The sequence below is a fragment of the Salvelinus alpinus genome, chromosome 7 (assembly GCF_045679555.1).
Source record: "Salvelinus alpinus chromosome 7, SLU_Salpinus.1, whole genome shotgun sequence".
Lineage (NCBI taxonomy): Eukaryota > Metazoa > Chordata > Actinopteri > Salmoniformes > Salmonidae > Salvelinus > Salvelinus alpinus.
In genome coordinates this window covers 2,992,418-3,018,602 of record NC_092092.1, presented here as the reverse complement: position 1 = coordinate 3,018,602, position 26,185 = coordinate 2,992,418, and the positions used below count along the sequence as shown (strand labels likewise).

At 47.3% G+C, this 26,185-nt stretch overlaps 2 protein-coding genes across 3 annotated transcripts in view; both read left to right on the top strand.

The window, feature by feature from the left end:
* The first annotated feature begins 3,089 nt into the window (after positions 1 to 3,089).
* The window catches only part of LOC139580329 (leucine-rich repeat transmembrane protein FLRT3-like), a 31,424-nt gene continuing 8,328 nt past the window's right edge, over positions 3,090 to 26,185 (top strand). The window contains exon 1 of one of the 2 annotated variants that reach the window (XM_071408883.1): positions 3,090 to 3,427. The gene's annotated coding sequence lies outside the window, so the exon portion shown is untranslated. The remainder of the gene's footprint in view (positions 3,428 to 26,185) is intronic. The other variant, XM_071408884.1, reaches the window with a different exon arrangement.
* Positions 11,389 to 17,362, top strand: LOC139580269 (ice nucleation protein-like). The gene is made up of 5 exons (XM_071408819.1): positions 11,389 to 11,406; positions 11,718 to 12,606; positions 13,141 to 14,046; positions 14,128 to 15,026; positions 16,400 to 17,362. The coding sequence occupies exons 1-5, from the start codon at positions 11,389 to 11,391 to the stop codon at positions 17,360 to 17,362; spliced, it is 3,675 nt and encodes a 1,224-aa protein (XP_071264920.1).

The window sequence follows — 26,185 nt, the reverse complement described above, 5'->3', positions numbered from 1 at the left end:
TTATTAGGCTGAGAACACACCCAGTGTCCCTTACCCACAAAAGATACACACATTTTCCTCACCATTTCTGACACAGAGAAGAGACCCTCCCTCCTCATATCTCCCTCTCCTTCCCTCCTCATCTCTCTCTCTCCTTCCCTCCCTCCACATCTCTCTCTCTCCTTCCCTCCACATCTCTCTCCTTCCTTCCCTCCAAACATCTCTCTCTCTCCTTCCCTCCCTCCACATCTCTCTCTCCTTCCCTCCAAACATCTCTCTCTCTCCTTCCCTCCCTCCATATCTCTCTCTCTCTTTCCCTCCCTCCACATCTCTCTCTCTCATTCCCTCCAAACATCTCTCTCTCCTTCCCTCCCTCCACATCTCTCTCTCTCCTTCCCTCCACATCTCTCTCTCCTTCCTTCCCTCCCTCCACATCTCTCTCTCTCCTTCCCTCCCTCCACATCTCTCTCTCCTTCCCTACCTCCTCATCTCTCTCTCTTCTTCCCTCCCTCCACATCTCTCTCTCCTTCCCTCCCTCCACATCTCTCTCTCTCCTTCCCTCCCTCCACATCTCTCTCTCCTTCCCTACCTCCTCATCTCTCTCTCTCCTTCCCTCCAAACATATCTCTCTCTCCTTCCCTCCCTCCACATATCTCCCTCTCCTTCCCTCCTCATCTCTCTCTCTCCTTCCCTCCCTCCACATCTCTCCTTCCTTCCCTCCAAACATCTCTCTCTCCTTCCCTCCCTCCACATCTCTCTCTCCTTTCCTCCTCATCTCTCTCTCTCCTTCCCTCCCTCCACATCTCTCTCTCCTTCCCTCCCTCCAAACATCTCACTCTCTCCTTCCCTACCTCCTCATCTCTCTCTCTCCTTTCCTCCTCATCTCTCTCTCCTTCCCTCCCTCCACATCTCTCTCTCCTTCCCTCCATCCAAACAACTCTCTCTCTCCTTCCCTACCTCCTCATCTCTCTCTCTCCTTTCCTCCTCATCTCTCTCTCTCCTTCCCTCCCTCCTCATCTCTCTCTCTCCTTTCCTCCTCATCTCTCTCTCTCCTTTCCTCCCTCCTCATCTCTCTTTCTCCTTCCCTCCCTCCACATCTCTCTCTCTCCTTCCCTCCCTCCACATCTCTCTCTCTCCTTCCCTCCCTCCACATCTCTCTCTCTCCTTCCCTCCCTCCACATCTCTCTCTCCTTCCCTACCTCCTCATCTCTCTCTCCTTCCCTCCACATCGCTCTCTCTCCTTCCCTCCCTCCACATCTATCTCTCTCCTTCCCTCCCTCCACATCTCTCTCTCCTTCCCTACCTCCTCATCTCTCTCTCCTTCCCTCCACATCTCTCTCTCTCCTTCCCTCCCTCCACATCTCTCTCTCCTTCCCTCCCTCCAAACATCTCTCTCTCTCCTTCCCTCCCTTCACATCTCTCTCTCCTTTCCCTCCCTCTGCCAAGGCAATGAACATAGTTCTCCTTTCTCTCCCTCTGCCAAGGCAATGTACATAGTCCTCCTTTCCTTTCCCGAGCAGCATCATACCCAGTGAGCTTTGCAGCTGTTCATTTTCACATATACATTTACATTTTGGTCATTTAAGGGGATGATCTTACTGCATTCAACTAAGGTAGATAAACAAAATATTTCACTGTCATAGCAAGTAAGAAGTTTCTGTAACCGTTACTGGGAATGTTATTGCTGTTTGACTGGCTACTTGCAAATGTATTTTTTGCATTTACTTTTTTTTTTTATACATATATTTTAATTACATACAATAATTTGCAAAAGTATTTTACATTTTATTTTGATACATTGGTCTTCAGGGTATTTTGTAATTTATGCACATCCCTGATGTCATATCCCTTTCTTCCACTCCCCCTAGTGGCCAAACTCAGAGAGAGAGAGAGAGAGAGAGAGAGAGAGAGAGAGAGAGAGAGAGAGAGAGAGAGAGAGAGAGAGAGAGAGAGAGAGAGAGAGAGAGAGAGAGAGAGAGGGAGAGAGAGAGAGAGAGAGAGAGAGAGAGAGAGAGAGAGAGAGAGAGAGAGAGAGAGAGAGAGAGAGAGAGAGAGAGAGAGTTATCATCATCATCTTGACTCACCAACCAAGAATTCACAAAATGGAACAAACACCATATTGAGACTCAGGATTCTACAAAAACATCCACCGTGTACAATGTAAAACACCAAATAATGCATGCAGAGCAGAATTAGGACGATACCTGTTAATATCAAAATCCAAAGAGTCATTACATTCTACAACATGAACACAAACAGACCCCACAGAGCCCCAGGACAGCAACACAATTAGACCCAACCAAATCATGAGAAAACAAAAAGATTATTACTTGACACATTGGAAAGAATTAACAAAATAACAGAGCAAACTAGTGTGCTATTTGGCCCTAAACAGAGAGTACACAGTGGCAGAATACCTGACCACTGTGACTGACCCACAATTAAGGAAAGCTTTGATTATGTACAGACTCAGTGAGCATAGCCTTGCTATTGAGAAAGGCCGCCATAGGCAGACCTGGCTCTCAAGAGAAGACAGGCTATGTGCACACTGCCCACAAAATGAGGTGGGAACTGAGCTGCAATTCCTAACCTCCTGCCAAATGTATGACCATATTAGAGACAAATATTTCCCCCAGATTACACAGGTTATTTATTTTCCCTTTTGTACTTTAACTATTTGCACATAATATGACATTTGAAATGTCTATAATCTTTCGGTACTTTTGTGAGTGTAAAAAGTACTGTTAAGTTGTTTTGCTCATTATACTTTCGTTTTTTATCTACTTCACTTGCTTTGGAAAATGTTAACATATGTTTCCCATGCCAATAAAGCCCTTGAATTGAGAGAGCGAGAGAGAAAGGGGGGACAGGGAGCAAGCAGGAGAGAGCGAGAGAGAAAGGGGGGACAGGGAGCAAGCAGGAGAGAAAGAGAGAGAGAAAGGGGGGACAGGGAGCAAGCAGGAGAGAGAGAGAGAGAAAGGGGGGACAGGGAGCAAGCAGGAGAGAGAAAGAGAGAGAGAAAGGGGGGATAGGGAGCAAGCAGGAGAGAGAGAGAGAGAGAGTGAAAGAGAGCGAGCGAGGCCCCTCCCCAAGAGGAAATCCATCCAGCTCTTTGGATGCAGGGCTAGAGGATGATGTAAATTCACACTTGTAGTGCGCTCTGCCCAAGCGATCTGTCCTGCCTGTAATACCGTTCCTGAGTTCCTTACCACAGCCAGAAGACTGGAGTGTGTATTCACGACCAGTAAACGCACATCAGACCAGTACTGTCGCTACAGCTTCAGTCTACAGAACGGATACCATTCGGTTGGGGTTCAAGACTGGGCTTTTTGGATCTGAAGATATTCTCTATTGGAATATATTCCGACTTCTCAGTCTGCTTTTCTAGCGAGGATATTTATTTGTTTGTTTTTTTCTTTCCTTTTTTGTGTGTGTGTTGATTCAAGAGGTAAGTGTATTTTATTTCATGCAGAGGTTATATTTCCTATCGCTTTGCTATTTTCCCGTATCCTCCCCCCCTCCCCCCCCCCTTTTTCCTAAGGAAGCAAATAGAAAAGTGAGCAGATTTGAAGGAATCTATTTCTGGTTATTTGAAATGAGGGCATCTTTCTACATTTCCATCATCAAGTTATTCTGCAGCTCCGTGTTGATTCCTTCGTCAATAGATTATAGGTTTTCTATCACAATCAAATGTTTATTTAGCTTTTTTTTTCAGTTGAAGGTGGGAGAGTAAGATAGCATTTACACCAAATCACAGCAACAAAAAATGAAATAATAATATATTTATAAATAATATAATTCAACCACACAGAGTTCATAACAGCAACATGAAGTTGGTTCTGAAAAGAGTTGAGAATTGTTCGTAATATTTTATTTTACAGCGATAGATTACAACAACAAAAATATGACTATTCCTCACTATTCTTCATTTTAATCATACACAACCTGACCCCGACTCACTTTCCAATAGCCTACACAAAGGCTACTTTTCTAGACGTGTGAATACGTGTAGCTTCGCCGACGGGGAGACGACACGTTCGGAGAGAAAGTACCAGTTCCATTTTACCTCTGGTGGGCAATGCAGCATTGTTCTCCGCCTGTCTCTCTCTCCGCATTGCAAGTACCAAACACGGAGACGGACTACCCCAATGACGCTCCGCTAGCTCGTTCATACGGCTCACCGACTAGAAACCCTCTAACTCCTCAGCGGAGGCGAGCAACAGGGATCTTACCCTCCCTTATTCACTACGATATATTTAACATTCCTCATCTCATGGATAGCCTACTGAGGGATACCGAGGGCGCAGAGAGAATATAATTAATCGTGGAGATAGAACTACGTAAAAGACAAATCGCGGTCTAAGCAACTAAGCCTCTTGGTCGGCAGGCACCTTCGGAGGAGCTGGAAGACACCCCAGTGAGTGTCGGACATTCCTACGCTGATCCGGGAGAGAGGGAGAGTGGAGGTTTGACACCGAGGGCAGATTAAACCGGTGGGAAAACTCGGAGGAAATTGCATCTCTCCCTGCCGGTGGGTGTTTGTCTCCCCTCTGCTCTCCTCCTACAGCCACAACAAGCTCAGCTCCCTTGTTCACTTCAGACCTTTATGAGAGGTGGTGTGGGGGGGGGGGGGGGGGGGGGGGGTTGCCTGTGCATAATGTGTGTTTTCACCACAAAGGAGGTTAGGGGGTACAACGCCTAGTTTTGAATTACATTTGGTTGAGTTGTCTATTAATGTAACGTGAAATCAACCAAAAAAATGTCACCCTCTCATTGGATTTAGGTTCAAAGTTGGGTGAAAAAAAAATACGAAATGCCCCTTAAAGTGAATTACTTTTTGCAAATCCAATCCGTTTTCGACGTCGATTCAACGTCATCATATTTTGTTTGTTTGTTGATGGTTGAAATAACGTGGGAACAGCATTGATTCAACCCCCCGAAGCAAGCTACGTTTTGATGTGTGGCGTGTTCCTCTCCGCATGTCATTCATTGCCACATACCCGGAGCGCGCTCATATCGCATTTCGCAGTGGATCTCTCTCTAGCCTACCAGCCCACTCAAACAACGCACAACGATTTTCACGCCGACCCTAAGCAATTACCTTAGTTATGTTCGTATAATAATCTATAAAATAGTGATAAACTAGTGGCAATGTCATAATTCTTTCATGACCCAATCAATCACCCATCTCTTAAGATAATGATCTATAGTCTCCGGTATCAATACGCGTCTAGCGGGGGAGATGATAACACTAGCATTATCTGATAGAGCCGATGACATTTTTTATTTTACTAGGCAAGTCAGTTGAGAACAAAGTCTTATTTACAATAACGGCCTACCTGGGAACAGTGGGTTAAACTGCCTGGTTCAGGGGGCAGAACGACAGATTTATACCTTGTCAGCTTGGGGATTTGAACTTGCCACTTTCGCGGTTACTAATCCAACACTCTAACCACTAGGCTACCTGCTCTAACCACTAGGCTACCTGACTCTAACCACTAGGCTACCTGACTCTAACCACTAGGCTACCTGTCTCTAACCACTAGGCTACCTGTCTCTAACCACTAGGCTACCTGCTCTAACCACTAGGCTACCTGACTCTAACCACTAGGCTACCTGCTCTAACCACTAGGCTACCTGCTCTAACCACTAGGCTACCTGACTCTAACCACTAGGCTACCTGTCTCTAACCACTAGGCTACCTGTCTCTAACCACTAGGCTACCTGCTCTAACCACTAGGCTACCTGTCTCTAACCACTAGGCTACCTGTCTCTAACCACTAGGCTACCTGTCTCTAACCACTAGGCTACCTGTCTCTAACCACAAGGCTACCTGTCTCTAACCACTAGGCTACCTGACTCTAACCACTAGGCTACCTGTCTCTAACCACTAGGCTACCTGCTCTAACCACTAGGCTACCTGACTCTAACCACTAGGCTACCTGTCTCTAACCACTAGGCTACCTGCTCTAACCACTAGGCTACCTGTCTCTAACCACTAGGCTACCTGTCTCTAACCACTAGGCTACCTGCTCTAACCACTAGGCTAACTGTCTCTAACCACTAGGCTACCTGTCTCTAACCACTAGGCTACCTGTCTCTAACCACTAGGCTACCTGCTCTAACCACTAGGCTACCTGTCTCTAACCACTTGGCTACCTGTCTCTAACCACTAGGCTACCTGTCTCTAACCACTAGGCTACCTGTCTCTAACCACTAGGCTACCTGTCTCTAACCACTAGGCTACCTGCTCTAACCACTAGGCTACCTGTCTCTAACCACTTGGCTACCTGTCTCTAACCACTAGGCTAACCTGCTCTAACCACTAGGCTACCTGCTCTAACCACTATGCTACCTGTCTCTAACCACTAGGCCACATGTCTCTAACCACTAGGCTACCTGTCTCTAACCACTAGGCTACCTGCTCTAACCACTAGGCCACCTGTCTCTAACCACTAGGCTACCTGTCTCTAACCACTAGGCTACCTGTCTCTAACCACTAGTCTACCTGTCTCTAACCACTAGGCTACCTGTCTCTAACCACTAGGCTACCTGTCTCTAACCGCTAGGCTACCTGTCTCTAACCACTAGGCTACCTGACTCTAACCACTAGGCTACCTGTCTCTAACCACTAGGCTACCTGCTCTAACCACTAGGCTACCTGTCTCTAACCACTAGGCTACCTGTCTCTAACCACTTGGCTACCTGCTCTAACCACTAGGCTAACTGTCTCTAACCACTAGGCTACCTGTCTCTAACCACTAGGCTACCTGTCTCTAACCACTAGGCTACCTGCTCTAACCACTAGGCTACCTGCCTCTAACCACTTGGCTACCTGTCTCTAACCACTAGGCTACCTGTCTCTAACCACTAGGCTACCTGTCTCTAACCACTAGGCTACCTGTCTCTAACCACTAGGCTACCTGCTCTAACCACTAGGCTACCTGTCTCTAACCACTTGGCTACCTGTCTCTAACCACTAGGCTACCTGCTCTAACCACTAGGCTACCTGCTCTAACCACTAGGCTACCTGTCTCTAACCACTAGGCCACCTGTCTCTAACCACTAGGCTACCTGTCTCTAACCACTAGGCTACCTGCTCTAACCATTAGGCTACCTGCTCTAACCACTAGGCTACCTGTCTCTAACCACTAGGCCACCTGTCTCTAACCACTAGGCTACCTGTCTCTAACCACTAGGCTACCTGCTCTAACCACTAGGCTACCTGTCTCTAACCACTAGGCTACCTGCTCTAACCATTAGGCTACCTGCTCTAACCACTAGGCTACCTGTCTCTAACCACTAGGCTACCTGTCTCTAACCACTAGGCTACCTGCTCTAACCACTAGGCTACCCGTCTCTAACCACTAGGCTACCTGTCTCTAACCACTAGGCTACCTGTCTCTAACCACTAGGCTACCCGTCTCTAACCACTAGGCTGCCTGTCTCTAACCACTAGGCTACCTGTCTCTAACCACTAGGCTACCTGTCTCTAACCACTAGGCTACCTGTCTCTAACCACTAGGCTACCTGTCTCTAACCACTAGGCTACCCGTCTCTAACCACTAGGTTACCTGTCTCTAACCACTAGGCTACCTGTCTCTAACCACTAGGCTACCTGTCTCTAACCACTAGGCTACCCTGCCACCCCGTATGTTTACATTTCTACATTAAAGCAGATTCCCACACTAATGGTAAACCGATCAACATAATGTATGTAGCGTGACTATTAGCTAGATGATGTGCAGTCCGTGTGAATACAAAATCCACCGTTAATTATCATTTTCTCTTTTTCCTCCAGATGATGAAAGTAAGGATATAGGTTATATATCTAACATGGGGAAATAATCTACTATTACCACAAGGTAACTGATCCGAGCGTTATTCCTAACCTACTAAATATTTACGTTCCTTACGTAACCGATGTGAAATGGCTAGCTAGTTAGCGGTGGTGCGCGCTAATAGCGTTTCAATCGGTGCCAAATCACATCGGTTACACTTACAGATGATCCGAATTTTGTATTGGCTATTTATCTTCTATGATCAAATGTTTAACATGGGATGGTATATCACATGGCTACTTGAAATGAATGTTACGTTTCCTCTCCTTTTGATCAAAGTTGTTAAGGGACAAATGTGTGTATTGAAGGTCCCCATGGGGGATATTTGCTAACAGCTATCTATGGCAGAAATCCACATGATTGTGTCGTAGGAGTATAGACCTATGGGAGTGATGAAATAAACTCAGCCGTTGATCTTGGTGATTGGTGTTAAAAAGGTCCAATCCACTATTTTGGGGCAGATTTACATGAGAAACAATAGGGCATCATTTCAACAACGTCTAGGCTTATGGTTTCAATATACACCCTGATTACACATATACAAGGACGTTCTTGATAGGTAACCTTTACTGTAATACCCAACTGATTAAAACCAAATGGTAAGCTGGAAAAAACAAAGGAGATTGGCTTGATTTCAATAGTCTACACCAGAGCATTCTGTTTAACAACACATTTCTCCGGGCTACACTAATGAAAGCATATCTTTGGAAGGTACATTTAATAACTTGATTTCAAAATAAGAATAGCAACTAGCTATTGACATTGAGCTATTGTACCGTTGTGAGATAGACAGTGGAATAAATCGCCTGGTTTGTTTACATCAGTCGGTCAGTCAGACCGGGTAGGGGGACAGAGCTACACAAAACGGGTGCTATCAAGAACCTCATGGTTCTTCGGTTGTCCCCATAGGAGAACCCTTTGAAGAACCCTTTTTGCTTCCAGATAAAACCCTTTTGGTTCCAGGTAGAACCCTTTTGGTTCCAGGTAGAACGCGTTTGGTTCCAGGTAGAACGCTTTTGGTTCCAGGTAGAACCATTTTGGTTCCAGGTAGAACCCTTTTTGCTTCCAGGTAAAACCCATTTGGTTCCAGGTAGAACCCTTTTGCTTCCAGATAAAACCCTTTTGGTTCCAGGTAGAACCCTTTTGGTTCCAGGTAGAACCCTTTTTGGTTCCATGTAAAACAAAAACGTTTTTTACAGAGAACCACCAAAAAGGAGTCTCCTATTGGGGCCCCCAAGTGGCGCCGCAGTTTAAGGCACTGCATCTTAGTGCTCGAGGTGTCAATACAGACACCCTGGTTCAAATCCAGGCTGTATCACAACCAGATGTGATTGGGAGTCCCATAGGTCAGTGCACAATTGGAACAGCGTCATCTGGGGTAGGCCGTCATTGTAAATAAGAATTTGTTCTGAACTGAATTGCCTAGTTAAATAAAAAACTGGGGACAGCTGAAGAACCCTTTTTTGGGGGGGGGTTCTAAGAGGGCAGCCTATTGTTCTGCTGTGTGGACCTCCCCTGGGCAAAGTCACTGGTCAATTGGTTTTCACAGAGAAGGACCTCCACAACTGGAGTCTAGTAGGTTAACCAGGTCACGATGCAGACGTGTCATCTAGACAAAGGACTGAGAATAATATCAATAACACACTTTGTTTTCTTTTTAAAAACTTTGACGTTTGACCGGTCTGAGGCAGTAATAGTACAGAAAGACACCAATAGAGTACTATTTCTAAATCCAATTAGTTATTCTCTACATTTAGGCCTAATTCAATTTCATCCATCATCAATGAAACAATAGAGGCTTTTCTAAATCACCAATTCCAATCCCACCAGAAAGAAATCACTAATTATAGTGAGCGACATATAGAGAAGGAGACGACTGAAGGGAATTATAGTGAGCGACAAAGAGAGAAGGAGACAACTGAAGGGAATTATAGTGAGCGACAAAGAGAGAAGGAGACAACTGAAGGGAATTATAGTGGGTGACATAGAGAGGGAGACTGAAGGGAATTATAGTGAGCGACAAAGAGAGAAGGAGACGACTGAAGGGAATTATAGTGAGCGACAAAGAGAGAAGGAGACGACTGAAGGGAATTATAGTGAGCGACAAAGAGAAGGAGACTGAAGGGAATTATAGTGAGCGACAAAGAGAAGGAGACTGAAGGGAATTATAGTGAGCGACAAAGAAAGGGAGACTGAAGGGAATTATAGTGAGCGACATAGAGAGGGAGACTGAAGGGAATTATAGTGAGCGACAAAGAGAAGAGACGACTGAAGGGAAGAAGAGGATAAGGATAAAAGAAAGGAAATGAGCTTTTCCTCTTGTTTGCTTGAGTCCAACGTAGAAACTAGGTTAAAAGGCCTCCGGTGTAATAAGCTAAACTCACCACCCTGGCCGTCCATGCCAAGCCTGCTGTCCTTCAGAACAGTAGTCGCTCCAATACCTTGGCAGGTGATACAGCCTAGACAGCCAAGCACCAGTCCATTGATAGTGTGGGTTGGTGTGTGTCTGCCACACGCCACACACACACACGGCTAGTTCGTCTCATCTTGCAGTGCCTACCACCCCCATGTGGTAGAAAGCATGCAGCTGCTACGGCAACAGAGCCATTTCTCCTTCCTTTCATAGCATTACAATGACGACCCCCCCCCCCCGTCTACCACAGGCCTCTCTCTCTCCCGCTCCCTCCCTCTATCTCACTCTCTCATTACAATGGCGAGCCCCCCCCCCCCCAGACCTCTCTCTCTCCCGCCCTCTATCTCACTCTCTCGTCTATAGACCACCGGTCAGCCCCTATTCTCTCTCTCTCTCTCTCTCTCTCTCTCTCTCTCTCTCTCTCTCTCTCTCTCTCTCTCTCTCTCTCTCTCTCTCTCTCTCTCTCTCTCTCTCTCTCTCTCTCTCTCTCTCTCTCTCTCTCGCTTGTGCCGGCAACAGTCATCTGTTCGTCCTAGCCAACAGTAGAGAGGCTACACACCAAAACTAAACTATGATATATTCTCTCTCTGAAATGCAACCTGCCAGTGTCCCTGTCCCTCCCTGTGAATTCAGATGCATTCATGAATGTTCTTTCGTGTCTTGGTTAGACCCAGTATGTCTCAGTAGACCTGGGTTACACCCAGTATGTCTCAGGAGACCTGGGTTAGACCCAGTATGTCTCACTAGACCTGGGTAAGAACCAGTATGTCTCAGTAGACCTGGGTTAGATACGGTATGTCTCAGTAGACCTGGGTAAGACCCAGTATGTCTCAGGAGACCTGGGTTAGACCCAGTATGTCTCAGTAGACCTGGGTTAGACCCAGTATGTCTCAGGAGACCCGGGTTAGACCCAGTATGTCCCAGTAGACCTGGGTAAGAACCAGTATGTCTCAGTAGACCTGGGTTAGACCCAGTATGTCTCAGGAGACCTGGGTTAGACCCAGTATGTCTCAGTAGACCTGGGTTAGACCCAGTATGTCTCAGTAGACCTGGGTTAGACCCAGTATGTCTCAGGAGACCCGGGTTAGACCCAGTATGTCCCAGTAGACCTGGGTAAGAACCAGTATGTCTCAGTAGACCTGGGTTAGACCCAGTATGTCTCAGGGGACCTGGGTAAGACCCAGTATGTCTCAGGAGACCTGGGTTAGACCCAGTATGTCTCAGGAGACCTGGGTTAGACCCAGTATATCTCAGTAGACCTGGGTTAGACCCAGTATGTCTCAGTAGACCTGGGCTAGACCCAGTATATCTCAGTAGACCTGGGTTAGACCCAGTATGTCTCAGTAGACCTGGGTAAGACCCAGTATGTCTCAGTAGACCTGGGTTAGACCCAGTATATCTCAGGAGGCCTGGGTTAGACCCAGTATGTCTCAGTAGACCTGGGTTAGACACAGTATATCTCAGGAGACCTGGGTTAGACCCAGTATGTCTCAGTAGACCTGGGTAAGACCCAGTATGTCTCAGTAGACCTGGGTAAGACCCAGTATGTCTCAGTAGGCCTGGGTAAGACCCAGTATGTCTCAGTAGGCCTGGGTAAGACCCAGTATGTCTCAGTAGGCCTGGGTAAGACCCAGTATGTGTCATTAGGCCTAGGTAAGACCCAGGGGGTCCCAGTAGACCTGGGTAAGACCCAGCATGTCTCAGTAGGCCTGGGTAAGACCCAGTATGTGTCATTAGGCCTAGGTAAGACCCAGGGAGTCCCAGTAGACCTGGGTAAGACCCAAGGGGTCCCAGTAGACCTGGGTAAGACCCAAGGGGTCCCAGTAGACCCGGGTAAGACCCAAGGGATCCCAGTAGACCTGGGTAAGACCCAAGGGGTCCCAGTAGACCTGGGTAAGACCCAAGGGGTCCCAGTAGACCTGGGTAAGACCCAGTATGTCTCAGTAGGCCTGGGTAAGACCCAGTATGTCTCAGTAGACCTGGGTAAGACCCAGTATGTCTCAGTAGGCCTGGGTAAGACCCAGTATGTCTCAGTAGGCCTGGGTAAGACCCAGTATGTCTCAGTAGGCCTGGGTAAGACCCAGTATGTGTCATTAGGCCTAGGTAAGACCCAGGGGGTCCCAGTAGACCTGGGTAAGACCCAGCATGTCTCAGTAGGCCTGGGTAAGACCCAGTATGTGTCATTAGGCCTAGGTAAGACCCAGGGAGTCCCAGTAGACCTGGGTAAGACCCAAGGGGTCTCAGTAGACCTGGGTAAGACCCAAGGGGTCCCAGTAGACCCGGGTAAGACCCAAGGGATCCCAGTAGACCTGGGTAAGACCCAAGGGGTCCCAGTAGACCTGGGTAAGACCCAAGGGGTCACAGTAGACCTGGGTAAGAACCAGTATGTCTCAGTAGACCTGGGTTAGACCCAGTATGTCTCAGGAGACCTGGGTAAGACCCAGTATGTCTCAGTAGACCTGGGTTAGACCCAGTATGTCTCAGTAGACCTGGGTAAGACCCAGTATGTCTCAGGAGACCTGGGTTAGACCCAGTATGTCTCAGGAGACCTGGGTTAGACCCAGTATGTCTCAGGAGACCTGGGTTAGACCCAGTATATCTCAGTAGACCTGGGTTAGACCCAGTATGTCTCAGTAGACCTGGGCTAGACCCAGTATATCTCAGTAGACCTGGGTTAGACCCAGTATGTCTCAGTAGACCTGGGTAAGACCCAGTATGTCTCAGTAGACCTGGGTTAGACCCAGTATATCTCAGGAGGCCTGGGTTAGACCCAGTATGTCTCAGTAGACCTGGGTTAGACACAGTATATCTCAGGAGACCTGGGTTAGACCCAGTATGTCTCAGTAGACCTGGGTAAGACCCAGTATGTCTCAGTAGACCTGTGTAAGACCCAGTATGTCTCAGTAGGCCTGGGTAAGACCCAGTATGTCTCAGTAGGCCTGGGTAAGACCCAGTATGTCTCAGAAGACCTGGGTAAGACCCATTATGTGTCATTAGGCCTAGGTAAGACCCAGGGGGTCCCAGTAGACCTGGGTAAGACCCAGCATGTCTCAGTAGGCCTGGGTAAGACCCAGTATGTGTCATTAGGCCTAGGTAAGACCCAGGGAGTCCCAGTAGACCTGGGTAAGACCCAAGGGGTCCCAGTAGACCTGGGTAAGACCCAAGGGGTCCCAGTAGACCCGGGTAAGACCCAAGGGATCCCAGTAGACCTGGGTAAGACCCAAGGGGTCCCAGTAGACCTGGGTAAGACCCAAGGGGTCCCAGTAGACCTGGGTAAGACCCAGTATGTCTCAGTAGGCCTGGGTAAGACCCAGTATGTCTCAGTAGACCTGGGTAAGACCCAGTATGTCTCAGTAGACCTGGGTAAGACCCAGTATGTCTCAGTAAGCCTGGGTAAGACCCAGTATGTCTCAGTAGGCCTGGGTAAGACCCAGTATGTCTCAGTAGGCCTGGGTAAGACCCAGTATGTGTCATTAGGCCTAGGTAAGACCCAGGGGGTCCCAGTAGACCTGGGTAAGACCCAGCATGTCTCAGTAGGCCTGGGTAAGACCCAGTATGTGTCATTAGGCCTAGGTAAGACCCAGGGAGTCCCAGTAGACCTGGGTAAGACCCAAGGGGTCTCAGTAGACCTGGGTAAGACCCAAGGGGTCCCAGTAGACCCGGGTAAGACCCAAGGGATCCCAGTAGACCTGGGTAAGACCCAAGGGGTCCCAGTAGACCTGGGTAAGACCCAAGGGGTCACAGTAGACCTGGGTAAGACCCAGTATGTCTCAGTAAGCCTGGGTAAGACCCAGTATGTCTCAGTAGACCTGGGTAAGACCCAGTATGTCTCAGTAGGCCTGGGTTAGACCCAGTATGTCTCAGTAGACCTGGGTAAGACCCCGTATGTCTCAGTAGACCTGGGTAAGACCCAGTATGTCTCAGTAGGCCTGGGTAAGACCCAGTATGTCTCAGTAGGCCTGGGTAAGACCCAGTATGTCTCAGTAGGCCTGGGTAAGACCCAGTATGTGTCATTAGGCCTAGGTAAGACCCAGGGGGTCCCAGTAGACCTGGGTAAGACCCAGCATGTCTCAGTAGGCCTGGGTAAGACCCAGTATGTGTCATTAGGCCTAGGTAAGACCCAGGGAGTCCCAGTAGACCTGGGTAAGACCCAGGGAGTCCCAGTAGACCTGGGTAAGACCCAAGGGGTCCCAGTAGACCCGGGTAAGACCCAAGGGGTCCCAGTAGACCTGGGTAAGACCCAAGGGATCCCAGTAGACCCGGGTAAGACCCAAGGGGTCCCAGTAGACCTGGGTAAGACCCAAGGGGTCCCAGTAGACCTGGGTAAGACCCAAGGGGTCCCAGTAGACCCGGGTAAGACCCAAGGGGTCCCAGTAGACCTGGGTAAGACCCAAGGGGTCCCAGTAGACCTGGGTAAGACCCAAGGGGTTCCAGTAGACCTGGGTAAGACCCAAGGGGTCCCAGTAGACCTGGGTAAGACCCAATGGGTCCCAGTAGACCTGGGTAAGACCCAAGGGGTCCCAGTAGACCTGGGTAAGACCCAAGGGGTCCCATTAGACCTGGGTAAGACCCAAGGGGTCCCAGTAGACCTGGGTAAGACCCAAGGGGTCCCAGTAGACCCGGGTAAGACCCAAGGGGTCCCAGTAGACCCGGGTAAGACCCAAGGGGTCCCAGTAGACCCGGGTAAGACCCAAGGGGTCCCAGTAGACCTGGGTAAGACCCAAGGGGTCCCGGTAGACCTGGGTAAGACCCAAGGGGTCCCAGTAGACCTGGGTAAGACCCAAGGGGTCCCAGTAGACTCAGTAGAACCTATGCAAACCTTCTTACTCTCTCTCTCTCTCTCTCTCTCTCTCTCTCTCTCTCTCTCTCTCTCTCTCTCTCTCTCTCTCTCTCTCTCTCTCTCTCTCTCTCTCTCTCTCTCTCTCTCTCTCTCTCTCTCTCTCTTTCTCTCTCAACAACTTAGAATAGTGACAAATCTAGACAGTTGGTGAAGGTGCCCGGGGGTAAAGTAACAATCTATTATTTATCCTAAAGAATAAAAAATCTGTTCTTCTGAAATCAAAGCCAGAAGAAGAAAGGAAACAAAATCAAAAACAGTCTACATTCTTAAAGAAATGATACTGGGAATTCTAATTCTAAATTATATTATAGTTGTTGTTTTTTTGGCCTAAAATAGATAGATATCTTTCTAAATATATAATAGATAGATATCTTCCTAGATGTAAAATAGATAGATATCTTCCTAGATGTATAATAGATAGATATCTTCCTAGATGTTAAATAGATAGATATCTTCCTAGATGTTAAATAGATAGATATATTCCTAGATGTAAAATAGATAGATATCTTCCTAGATGTAAAATAGATAGATATCTTCCTAGATGTAGAATAGATAGATATCTTCCTAGATGTAAAATAGATAGATATCTTCCTAGATGTAGAATAGATAGATATCTTCCTAGATGTTAAATAGATAGATATCTTCCTAGATGTAAAATAGATAGATATCTTCCTAGATGTAGAATAGATAGATATCTTCCAAGATGTAAAATAGATAGATATCTTCCTAGATGTAAAATAGATAGATATCTTCCTAGATGTAAAATAGATAGATATCTTCCTAGATGTAAAATAGATAGATATCTTCCTAGATGTAAAATATATAGATATCTTCCTAGATGTAAAATAGATGGATATCTTCCTAGATGTAAAATAGATAGATATCTTCCTAGATGTAAAATAGATGGATATCTTCCTAGATGTAAAATAGATGGATATCTTCCTAGATGTAAAATAGATAGATATCTTCCTAGATGTAAAATAGATAGCTATCTTCCTGGATGTAAAATGGAAGACTCAGCATCAGTTGTAAGCTGACTAGTTGAAGACCACCATGAAGTATTACCATAGTATGCTATGTATGTAGTTGCTGTGAAATTGTTTCTGATATTTTTTTCTTTAAGGCACTTTTGTGCGTCTCAAATGGCACTAGATTCCCTATATAGTGCACCACTTTTGAACAGCACCCATAGGGCTGCAGTGCACTAAATAGGGAATATGATACTATTTGGGATGCAGGCCTTGTTAATCCAAGAGTTAAAGTACTCTTAGGCATGTTGATCACTCTAGCTGTGGCTATAAGCTATCCGTGTCCTGTGGCTATAAGCTATCGCTGTCCTGTGGCTATAAGCTATCCCTGTCCTGTGGCTATAAGCTATCTGTGTCCTGTGGCTATAACCTATCGCTGTCCTGTGGCTATAAGCTATCCCTGTCCTGTGGCTATAAGCTATCGCTGTCCTGTGGCTATAAGCTATCGCTGTCCTGTGGCTATAAGCTATCACTGTCCTGTGGCTATAAGCTATCACTGTCCTGTGGCTATAAGCTATCACTGTCCTGTGGCTATAAGCTATCCCTGTCCTGTGGCTATAAGCTATCACTGTCCTGTGGCTATAAGCTATCCCTGTCCTGTGGCTATAAGCTATCCCTGTCCTGTGGCTATAAGCTATCCCTGTCCTGTGGCTATAAGCTATCCCTGTCCTGTGGCTATAAGCTATCCCTGTCCTGTGGCTATAAGCTATCGCTGTCCTGTGGCTATAAGCTATCGCTGTCCTGTGGCTATAAGCTATCGCTGTCCTGTGCCTATAAGCTATCGCTGTCCTGTGGCTATAAGCTATTGCTGTCCTGTGGCTATAAGCTATCGCTGTCCTGTGGCTATAAGCTATCGCTGTCCTGTGGCTATAAGCTATCCCTGTCCTGTGGCTATAAGCTATCGCTGTCCTGTGGCTATAAGCTATCCTTGTCCTGTGGCTATAAGCTATCACTGTCCTGTGGCTATAAGCTATCGCTGTCCTGTGGCTATAAGCTATCCTTGTCCAGTGGCTATAAGCTATCACTGTCCTGTGGCTATAAGCTATCCCTGTCCTGTGGCTATAAGCTATCACTGTCCTGTGGCTATAAGCTATCCCTGTCCTGTGGCTATAAGCTATCCCTGTCCTGTGGCTATAAGCTATCACTGTCCTGTGGCTATAAGCTATCCTTGTCCTGTGACTATAAGCTATCCCTGTCCTGTGGCTATAAGCTATCCTTGTCCTGTGGCTATAAGCAATTCTTGTCCTGTGGCCTGTGTTAGTCCCTCACACTCTCTGTCCCTCCTCCTATAGGTAACTAGCTGGAGGTAACAGTGTGTGTGTGTGTGTGTGTGTGTGTGTGTGTGTGTGTGTGTGTGTGTGTGTGTGTGTGTGTGTGTGTGTGTGTGTGTGTGTGTGTGTGTGTGTGTGTGTGTGTGTGTGTGATTGTGTGTGTGTGTGTCAACACACAATCATACCAGGATGCTCAATTTAACACTGCTAGTCCAGACTTATTGGAGCAGAAGTCGGTTTCGTCGGGTTTCGAAAAATCTCTTGCCGTCTGCAGGAGGAGCTTCTTAGTATGACAGGGAGAGAAATTCAACACCCCAAAAAACACTATTAAAACAATTGACTAAAACATTTAAACTCCTAATCCAAACCTGTGGACATATCCCACATGTTTGCCTTGTAATGAACAATAGAGTTCGGCCACTCGTTGAGAAACCGGGTGAACATGTTGAAAAGCAGCCAACCAGACGAGAGATTCAAGCTGTCTGCACCGTGAAGGATAGGTCCCCTACTGGGGGACACTAACGGTCAGAGGTGGGACCAAGTCACTATTACTCAAGTCACAATGTTCGAGTCTCAAGTCGAGTCCCAAGTAGATTTGGTCAAGACTCCGGTCTAGTCTAAGTCGTGGATTCTAACAGCAAGTCAAGTTGAGTCACAAGTTTTCAAGTCAAGTCAAGTCAAGTAAAAAACTAAATCTATACATGTTCAACTACAAATCTTTGTCTATTTCTTGATGCTACCAGACAACCCTTTTCATTATTTGGTCTACAACAAATTTTGATTATCCTACGTGACTGTAAAATAGGGACCATGTAGCAGTGGCAAGGACATGAAACCAGCAGAAGACAAGGCAGGTTGCCGTGCTCAGAGTGTAGGTTTATTTACAGGCCTTGGTGATCCAATGGTGAAAGCACCACATCATATACAGGTAGGTCGACCAAATATACAAGGTCATTAGCCCAAGAGAAGTAGCCTCTGTATCAGACTTAACCTGTCGTATATCTGAACGGACACAGGTAGAGGGCCAGACTGTACAGACTCCCCTTGAGAAACCAAATGTAATCTGTCTAACAGGAGCTCAAACAGGTTGGCCTATATCATATAATAACTTGGCCACCCAGGACCATACAATTACCCAAGTAGCAATTACAACCAATAAACTGGTTGTGCAATGTAAAAGGTGATGTCCACATCCATTGTTACATTGGTACGTTCGTATCAATCAGACGTAATGATTTTTCATGATATTTCAACACCATTCACACATGGAACATTAGGCTACCCTGCCACCCCTCCACTCTAACCACTAGATTACCCTGCCGCCCCTCCGCTCTAACCACTAGGCTACCCTGCCGCCCCTCCACTCTAACCACTAGATTACCCTGCCGCCCCAATTATGTCAATCCTCTCATCCTATAATTTAAAGTTTGAACTGCACCCGATCCTATAGCTGTACAGCAAATCAGAAATCTGTTCCCTAGCTCACCACCTGACCTGTTTTGGATTGACAGTTTGCTGGTCCAATCAGAGTGCCGAGTATGCGTTTCACTAGCCAAGTGAAATGTGACTCCAGTTTACAACTCTGCTAACTATAAAGGATATCCCCTACTCGGGAACACTAAGCGTGAAGGATATTCCCTACTAGGGAACACTAAGCGTGAAGGATATCCCCTACTCGGGAACACTAAGCGTGAAGGATAGCCCCTACTAGGGAACACTAAGCGTGAAGGATATCCCCTCTTAACCGCTAGGTTCTTAACCGCTAGGCTCTTAACCACCAGGTTCTTAACCGCTAGGCTTCTATCCACTAGGTTCTTAACCACCAGGTTCTTAACCGCTAGGCTTCTATCCACTAGGTTCTTAACCGCTAGGTTCTTAACCGCTAGACTCTTAACCGCTAGACTCTTAACCGCCAGGTTCTTAACCGCTGGGTTCTTAACCGCTAGACTCTTAACCGCTAGGCTTCTATCCATTAGGTTCTTAACCGCTAGGCTTCTATCCATTAGGTTCTTAACCGCTAGGCTCTTAACCACCAGGTTCTTAACCGCTAGGCTTCTATCCACTAGGTTCTTAACCGCTAGGTTCTTAACCGCTAGACTCTTAACCGCTAGACTCTTAACCGCCAGGTTCTTAACCGCTAGGTTCTTAACCGCTAGACTCTTAACCGCCAGGTTCTTAACCGCTAGGTTCTTAACCGCTAGACTCTTAACCGCTAGGTTCTTATCCGCTAGGTTCTTAACCGCTAGGCTCTTAACTACCAGGCTCTTAACAGCTAGGCTCTTAACCGCTAGTTTCTTAACCGCTAGGCTTCTATCCATTAGGTTCTTAACCACTAGGTCCTTAACCGCTAGGTTCTTAACCGCTAGACTCTTAACCGCTAAGTTCTTATCCGCTAGGCTCTTAACCGCTAGTCTCTTAACCGCTAGGCTCTTAACCGCTAGGCTCTTAACCGCTAGGCTCTTAACCGCTAGGCTCTTAACCACTAGGCTCTTAACCGCTAGGTTCTTAACCGCTAGGCTTTTAACCGCTAGGCTCTTAACCACCAGGCTCTTAACCGCTAGGCTCTTAACCACCAGGTTCTTAACCGCTAGGCTTCTATCCACTAGGTTCTTAACCGCTAGGTTCTTAACCGCTAGACTCTTAACCGCTAGACTCTTAACCGCCAGGTTCTTAACCGCTAGGTTCTTAACCGCCAGGTTCTTAACCGCTAGGTTCTTAACCACTAGGTCCTTAACCACTAGGTTCTTAACCGCTAGGCTCTTAACCACTAGGTTCTTAACCGCTAGTCTCTTAACCGCTAGGCTCTTAACCGCTAGGCTCTTAACCGCTAGGCTCTTAACCGCTAGGCTCTTAACCACTAGGCTCTTAACCGCCAGGTTCTTAACCGCTAGGCTTCTATCCATTAGGTTCTTAACCGCTAGGCTCTTAACCACTAGGTTCTTAACCGCTAGGCTCTTAACCGCTAGGTTCTTATCCGCTAGGCTCTTAACCGCTAGTCTCTTAACCGCTAGGCTTCTATCCATTAGGTTCTTAACCACTAGGTCCTTAACCACTAGGTTCTTATCCGCTAGGCTCTTAACCGCTAGTCTCTTAACCGCTAGGCTTCTATACATTAGGTTCTTAACCACTAGGTCCTTAACCACTAGGCTCTTAACCACTAGGTCCTTAACCACTAGGTTCTTAACCGCTAGGCTCTTAACCGCTAGGCTCTTATCCGCTAGGCTCTTAACCGCTTGACTCTTATCCGCTAGGCTACCTATTTTTGATCTCTTTTCTTTTCAGGTTTTTTGTCAAATGTTTTTCTGTCCCTAAACTTATCAGAGATCACATCTGCTGTTTAGTGTCTCCCTCCAGACTCATCTAGAACTAATGAATTATCTGTCATAGCTTAGGGCCTAATCTCTTACTGTTTTTAGATGCAGCAGAACAGAATGAAATAGAGAGTGGTGAGTGTGAGGTCATCAGACAGCAGCGTCTCAGGACTGGAGCTGTAATCGAGTTACAAGCATCTCAATTCCCTAATCTTCTCCTTGTCAGGAGCTACAACTGTTAAATAGCCCACTCTCTTGTTCCCCACTTACCTCTTCCGTGTTCTACTGAAGCACACTAGCATGGAAACTAGACTAACACACACACACACACACGCACGCACGCACGCACGCACGCACGCACGCACGCACGCACGCACGCACGCACGCACGCACGCACGCACACACACACACACACACACACACACACACACACACACACACACACACACACACACACACACACACTCTATAGCAGAGCAGAGACAGAGTTACACGTAAAGACACAATGCCATTGTGTTGTCAGGGGAAACATAACATTAAGCTTGGCAGGGGAATATCTATTTTTACCTCCAGGGGTTTAATAGAAGATGCATTCATAGTAGTATGTGTGTAGTAGTGTATGTATGTGTGTGTGTGTGGGAATGTGTTTGTGTGTGTGTGTGTGTGTGTGTGTGTGTGGGAATGGTGTGTGTGTGTGTGTGTGTGCATATATGTGTGGGGGGAGGGGGGGGTTGTGTGTGTGTGTGTGGTAATGTGTTTGTGTGTGTGTGTGGGAATGTGTTTGTGTGTGCGTGTGTGTGTGGGACTGTGTTTGTGTGTGTGTGTGGGACTGTGTTTGTGTGTGTGTGTGGGAATGTGTGTGTGTGGGACTGTGTTTGTGTATGTGTGTGTGGGCGTGCTACTCCAGTTGTTGTATTCATGAGCATTTCAAATTAGCTCTCTGATCACCGTGAAGAGAGGAGGGCCTTTTAGTTCAGGAGCCGCCTTGGGGTCATAGCTCAGTGGCGTGTTGCTAGCTCAGTTGCGTGGTCAAATATTCTGTCTAGGAAGGACCCCTTCTCTTTTATGAGAACAGCGCAGAGAGAGCAGAGAGAACAGAGAGAATAGAGAGAATAGAGAGAGCAGAGAGAGCAGAGAGAATAGAGAGAATAGAGAGAGCAGAGAGAGCAGAGAGAGCAGAGAGAATAGAGAGAATAGAGAGAGCAGAGAGAGCAGAGAGAGTAGAGAGAATAGAGAGAGTAGAGAGAGCAGAGAGAGTAGAGAGAGCAGAGAGAGCAGAGAGAGCAGAGAGAATAGAGAGAATAGAGAGAGCAGAGAGAGCAGAGAGAGTAGAGAGAATAGAGAGAGTAGAGAGAATAGAGAGAGTAGAGAGAGCAGAGAGAGTAGAGAGAGCAGAGAGAGTAGAGAGAGTAGAGAGAACGGAGAGCGGAGAGAGAGCAGAGAGAGAGCAGGAAGGAACAGGAGAGAAAGGGAGGGAACGGGAGGAACAGTAGGGAACAGGAAGGAACAGGAGAGAACAGAGGAGAACAGGAAGGAACAGAAATAACAGGAAGGAACAGGAGGGAACAGGAAGGAAGAGGAGGGAACAGGAAGGAACAGGAGGGAACAGGAAGGAACAGGAGGGAACAGGAGGGAACAGGAAGGAACAGGAAGGAACAGGAGGGAACAGGAAGGAACAGGAGGGAACAGGAAGGAACAGGAGGGAACAGGAAGGAACAGGAGGGAACAGGAAGGAACAGGAAGGAACAGGAGGGAACAGGAAGGAACAGGAGGGAACAGGAAGGAACAGGAGGGAACAGGAAGGAACAGGAAGGAACAGGAAGGAACAGGAGGGAACAGGAAGGAACAGGAAGGAACAGGAGGGAACAGGAAGGAACAGGAGGGAACAGAAAGGAACAGGAGGGGAACTAGTGAACTGAGCAAGGCAGGAGAGAACAGGAGAAAACAGAGGAGAACAGGAGGGGACAGGAAGGAACAGGAGAGAACAGGAGAGAACAGCAGAGAACAGGAGAGAACATGAAGTAACATGAGAGAACAGGAGAGAACAGAGGAGAACAGAGGAGAACAGGAAGGAACTGGAGAGAACAGAAAGGAACAGGAGGGAACAGAAAGGAACAGGAAGGGAACTAGTGAACTGAGCAAGGCAGGAGAGAACAGGAGAGAACAGGAAGGAACTGGAGAGAACATGAGGGAACAGAGGAGAACATGAAGTAGCATGAGAGAACAGGAAGGAACAGGAGAGAACATGAGAGAACAGGAGGGAACAGGAAGGGAACTAGTGAACTGAGCAAGGCAGGAGAGAACAGGAGAGAACAGAATGGAACAGGAGGGGTCCCACCCACTTGCTTTGTATCAGGGGTCTAGATCACTGTCACTTTTCAAATGCAAAGACATTCTTTTCTACCATCACCATAGAAAAGAGGGGCGGAAGGGGGTGGATAGATTGCTGAGGTGGACGGATGTGGTTGGGTGGGGGGGGGTGGATATTAGGTTTTGGGGGGAGGAAAGGGCAACACACATAGTCCTGGTTGCACAAAACTGTTGGAAGGAAGAAAAAAGGTTGTCATAAAAATCCACAGTGAATACAGCGGTTCATCTGGGTGGTTATTTTGGGTTTTACCAACGATGCCCACTATCAGAGAGAAGCAGGTTAATCTGGGTCTTACCAACGATGCCCACTATCAGAGAGAAGCAGGTTAATCTGGGTCTTACCAACGATGCCCACTATCAGAGAGAAGCAGGTTAATCTGGGTTTTACCAACGATGCCCACTATCAGAGAGAAGTAGGTTAATCTGGGTTTTACCAACAATGCCCACTATCAGAGAGAAGCAGGCTAATTTGGGCAAGCTAAATACATCCCACTGATATACAGAGACACTTAATAAAGCATCAGGGTCTCTGTCTCAGCATCAACTCCCATAATGCATCAGGGTCTCTGTCTCAGCACCAACTCCCATAAAGCATCATGGTCTCTGTCTCAACTCCCATAAAGCATCAGGGTCTCTGTCTCAACTCCCATAAAGCATCAGGGTCTCTGTCTCAGTATCAACTCCCATAAGGCATCAGGGTCTCTGTCTCAGTATCAACTCCCATAAGGCATCAGGGTCTCTGTCTCAGTATCAACTCCCATAAGGCATCAGGGTCTCTGTCTCAGTATCAACTCCCATAAAGCATCAGGGTCTCTGTCTCAGTATCAACTCCCATAAGGCATCAGGGTCTCTGTCTCAGTATCAACTCCCATAAAGCATCAGGGTCTCTGTCTCAGCATCAACTCCCATAAAGCATCAGGGTCTCTGTCTCAACTCCCATAAAGCATCAGGGTCTCTGTCTCAGTATCAACTCCCATAAGGCATCAGGGTCTCTGTCTCAGTATCAACTCCCATAAGGCATCAGGGTCTCTGTCTCAGTATCAACTCCCATAATGCATCAGGGTCTCTGTCTCATTATCAACTCCCATAAAGTATCAGGGTTTCTGTCTCAGCATCAACTCCCATAAAGCATCAGGGTCTCTGTCTCAACTCCCATAAGGCATCAGGGTCTCTGTCTCAGTATCAACTCCCATAAGGCATCAGGGTCTCTGTCTCAGTATCAACTCCCATAAAGCATCAGGGTCTCTGTCTCAGTATCAACTCCCATAAAGCATCAGGGTCTCTGTCTCAGTATCAACTCCCATAAAGCATCAGGGTCTCTGTCTCAGCATCAACTCCCATAAAGCATCAGGGTCTCTGTCTCAACTCCCATAAAGCATCAGGGTCTCTGTCTCAGTATCAACTCCCATAAGGCATCAGGGTCTCTGTCTCAGTATCAAATCCCATAAGGCATCAGGGTCTCTGTCTCAGTATCAACTCCCATAAGGCATCAGGGTCTCTGTCTCAGTATCAACTCCCATAAAGCATCAGGGTCTCTGTCTCAACTGCCATAAAGCATCAGGGTCTCTGTCTCAACTCCCATAAAGCATCAGGGTTTCTGTCTCAGCATCAACTCCCATAAAGCATCAGGGTCTCTGTCTCAGCATCAACTCCCATAAAGCATCAGGGTATCTGTCTCAGTATCAACTCCCATAAAGCATCAGGGTCTCTGTCTCAGCATCAACTCCCATAAAGCATCAGGGTCTCTGTCTCAACTCCCATAAAGCATCAGGGTCTCTGTCTCAGTATCAACTCCCATAAGGCATCAGGGTCTCTGTCTCAGTATCAAATCCCATAAGGCATCAGGGTCTCTGTCTCAGTATCAACTCCCATAAGGCATCAGGGTCTCTGTCTCAGTATCAACTCCCATAAAGCATCAGGGTCTCTGTCTCAACTGCCATAAAGCATCAGGGTCTCTGTCTCAACTCCCATAAAGCATCAGGGTCTCTGTCTCAGCATCAACTCCCATAAAGCATCAGGGTCTCTGTCTCAGCATCAACTCCCATAAAGCATCAGGGTCTCTGTCTCAACTCCCATAAAGCATCAGGGTCTCTGTCTCAGTATCAACTCCCATAAGGCATCAGGGTCTCTGTCTCAGTATCAACTCCCATAAGGCATCAGGGTCTCTGTGTCAGCATCAACTCCCATAAAGCATCAGGGTCTCTGTCTCAGCATCAACTCCCATAAAGCATCAGGGTCTCTGTCTCAACTCCCATAAGGCATCAGGGTCTCTGTCTCAGTATCAACTCCCATAAGGCATCAGGGTCTCTGTCTCAGTATCAACTCCCATAAAGCATCAGGGTCTCTGTCTCAGTATCAACTCCCATAAAGCATCAGGGTCTCTGTCTCAACTCCCATAAAGCATCAGGGTCTCTGTCTCAGCATCAACTCCCATGAGGCATCAGGGTCTCAGTCTCAACTCCCATAAAGCATCAGGGTCTCTGTCTCCGTATCAACTCCCATAAAGCATCAGGGTCTCTGTCTCAGCATCAACTCCCATGAGGCATCAGGGTCTCAGTCTCAACTCCCATAAAGCATCAGGGTCTCTGTCTCCGTATCAACTCCCATAAAGCATCAGGGTCTCTGTCTCCGTATCAACTCCCATAAAGCATCAGGGTCTCTGTCTCAGTATCAACTCCCATAAAGCATCAGGGTCTCTGTCTCAGTCTCAAATCCCATTATATTAAAACACGTGCAGAGCAGTAGACCCGGAGCGTTAGACCCGGAGAAGTAGACCCGGAGTGTTGGACCCGGAGCGTTAGACCCGGAGCGTTAGACCCGGAGCGGTAGACCCGGAGCGGTAGACCCGGTGCGGTAGACCCGGAGCATTAGACCCGGAGCGTTGGACCCGGAGCGGTAGACCCGGTGCGGTAGACCCGGAGCGGTAGACTCGGATCGGTAGACCCGGAGCGTTAGACCCGGAGCGGTAGACCCGGAGCGTGTGTGATGTTGCTAATCTGTGCTCACAGATATCAGATTCCTTTAAATGTAGCCGAAACAGAGATTACAAATAGAATAAATAGCATCTTCACAACATTTTCCCTTGTTAGAGATTTCTGAATCAGCCTTTCATTGACTCTGAATTTCCCTATT

Coding starts and splice junctions, on each gene's coding strand:
- LOC139580269 (XM_071408819.1), top strand. Junction 12,607..13,140: donor AGGGGTCACAGTAGACCTGG/GTAAGAACCAGT, acceptor ATGTCTCAGTAG/GCCTGGGTAAGACCCAGTAT. Junction 15,027..16,399: donor GTAAGACCCAAGGGGTCCCA/GTAGACTCAGTA, acceptor TGTGGCTATAAG/CTATCGCTGTCCTGTGGCTA.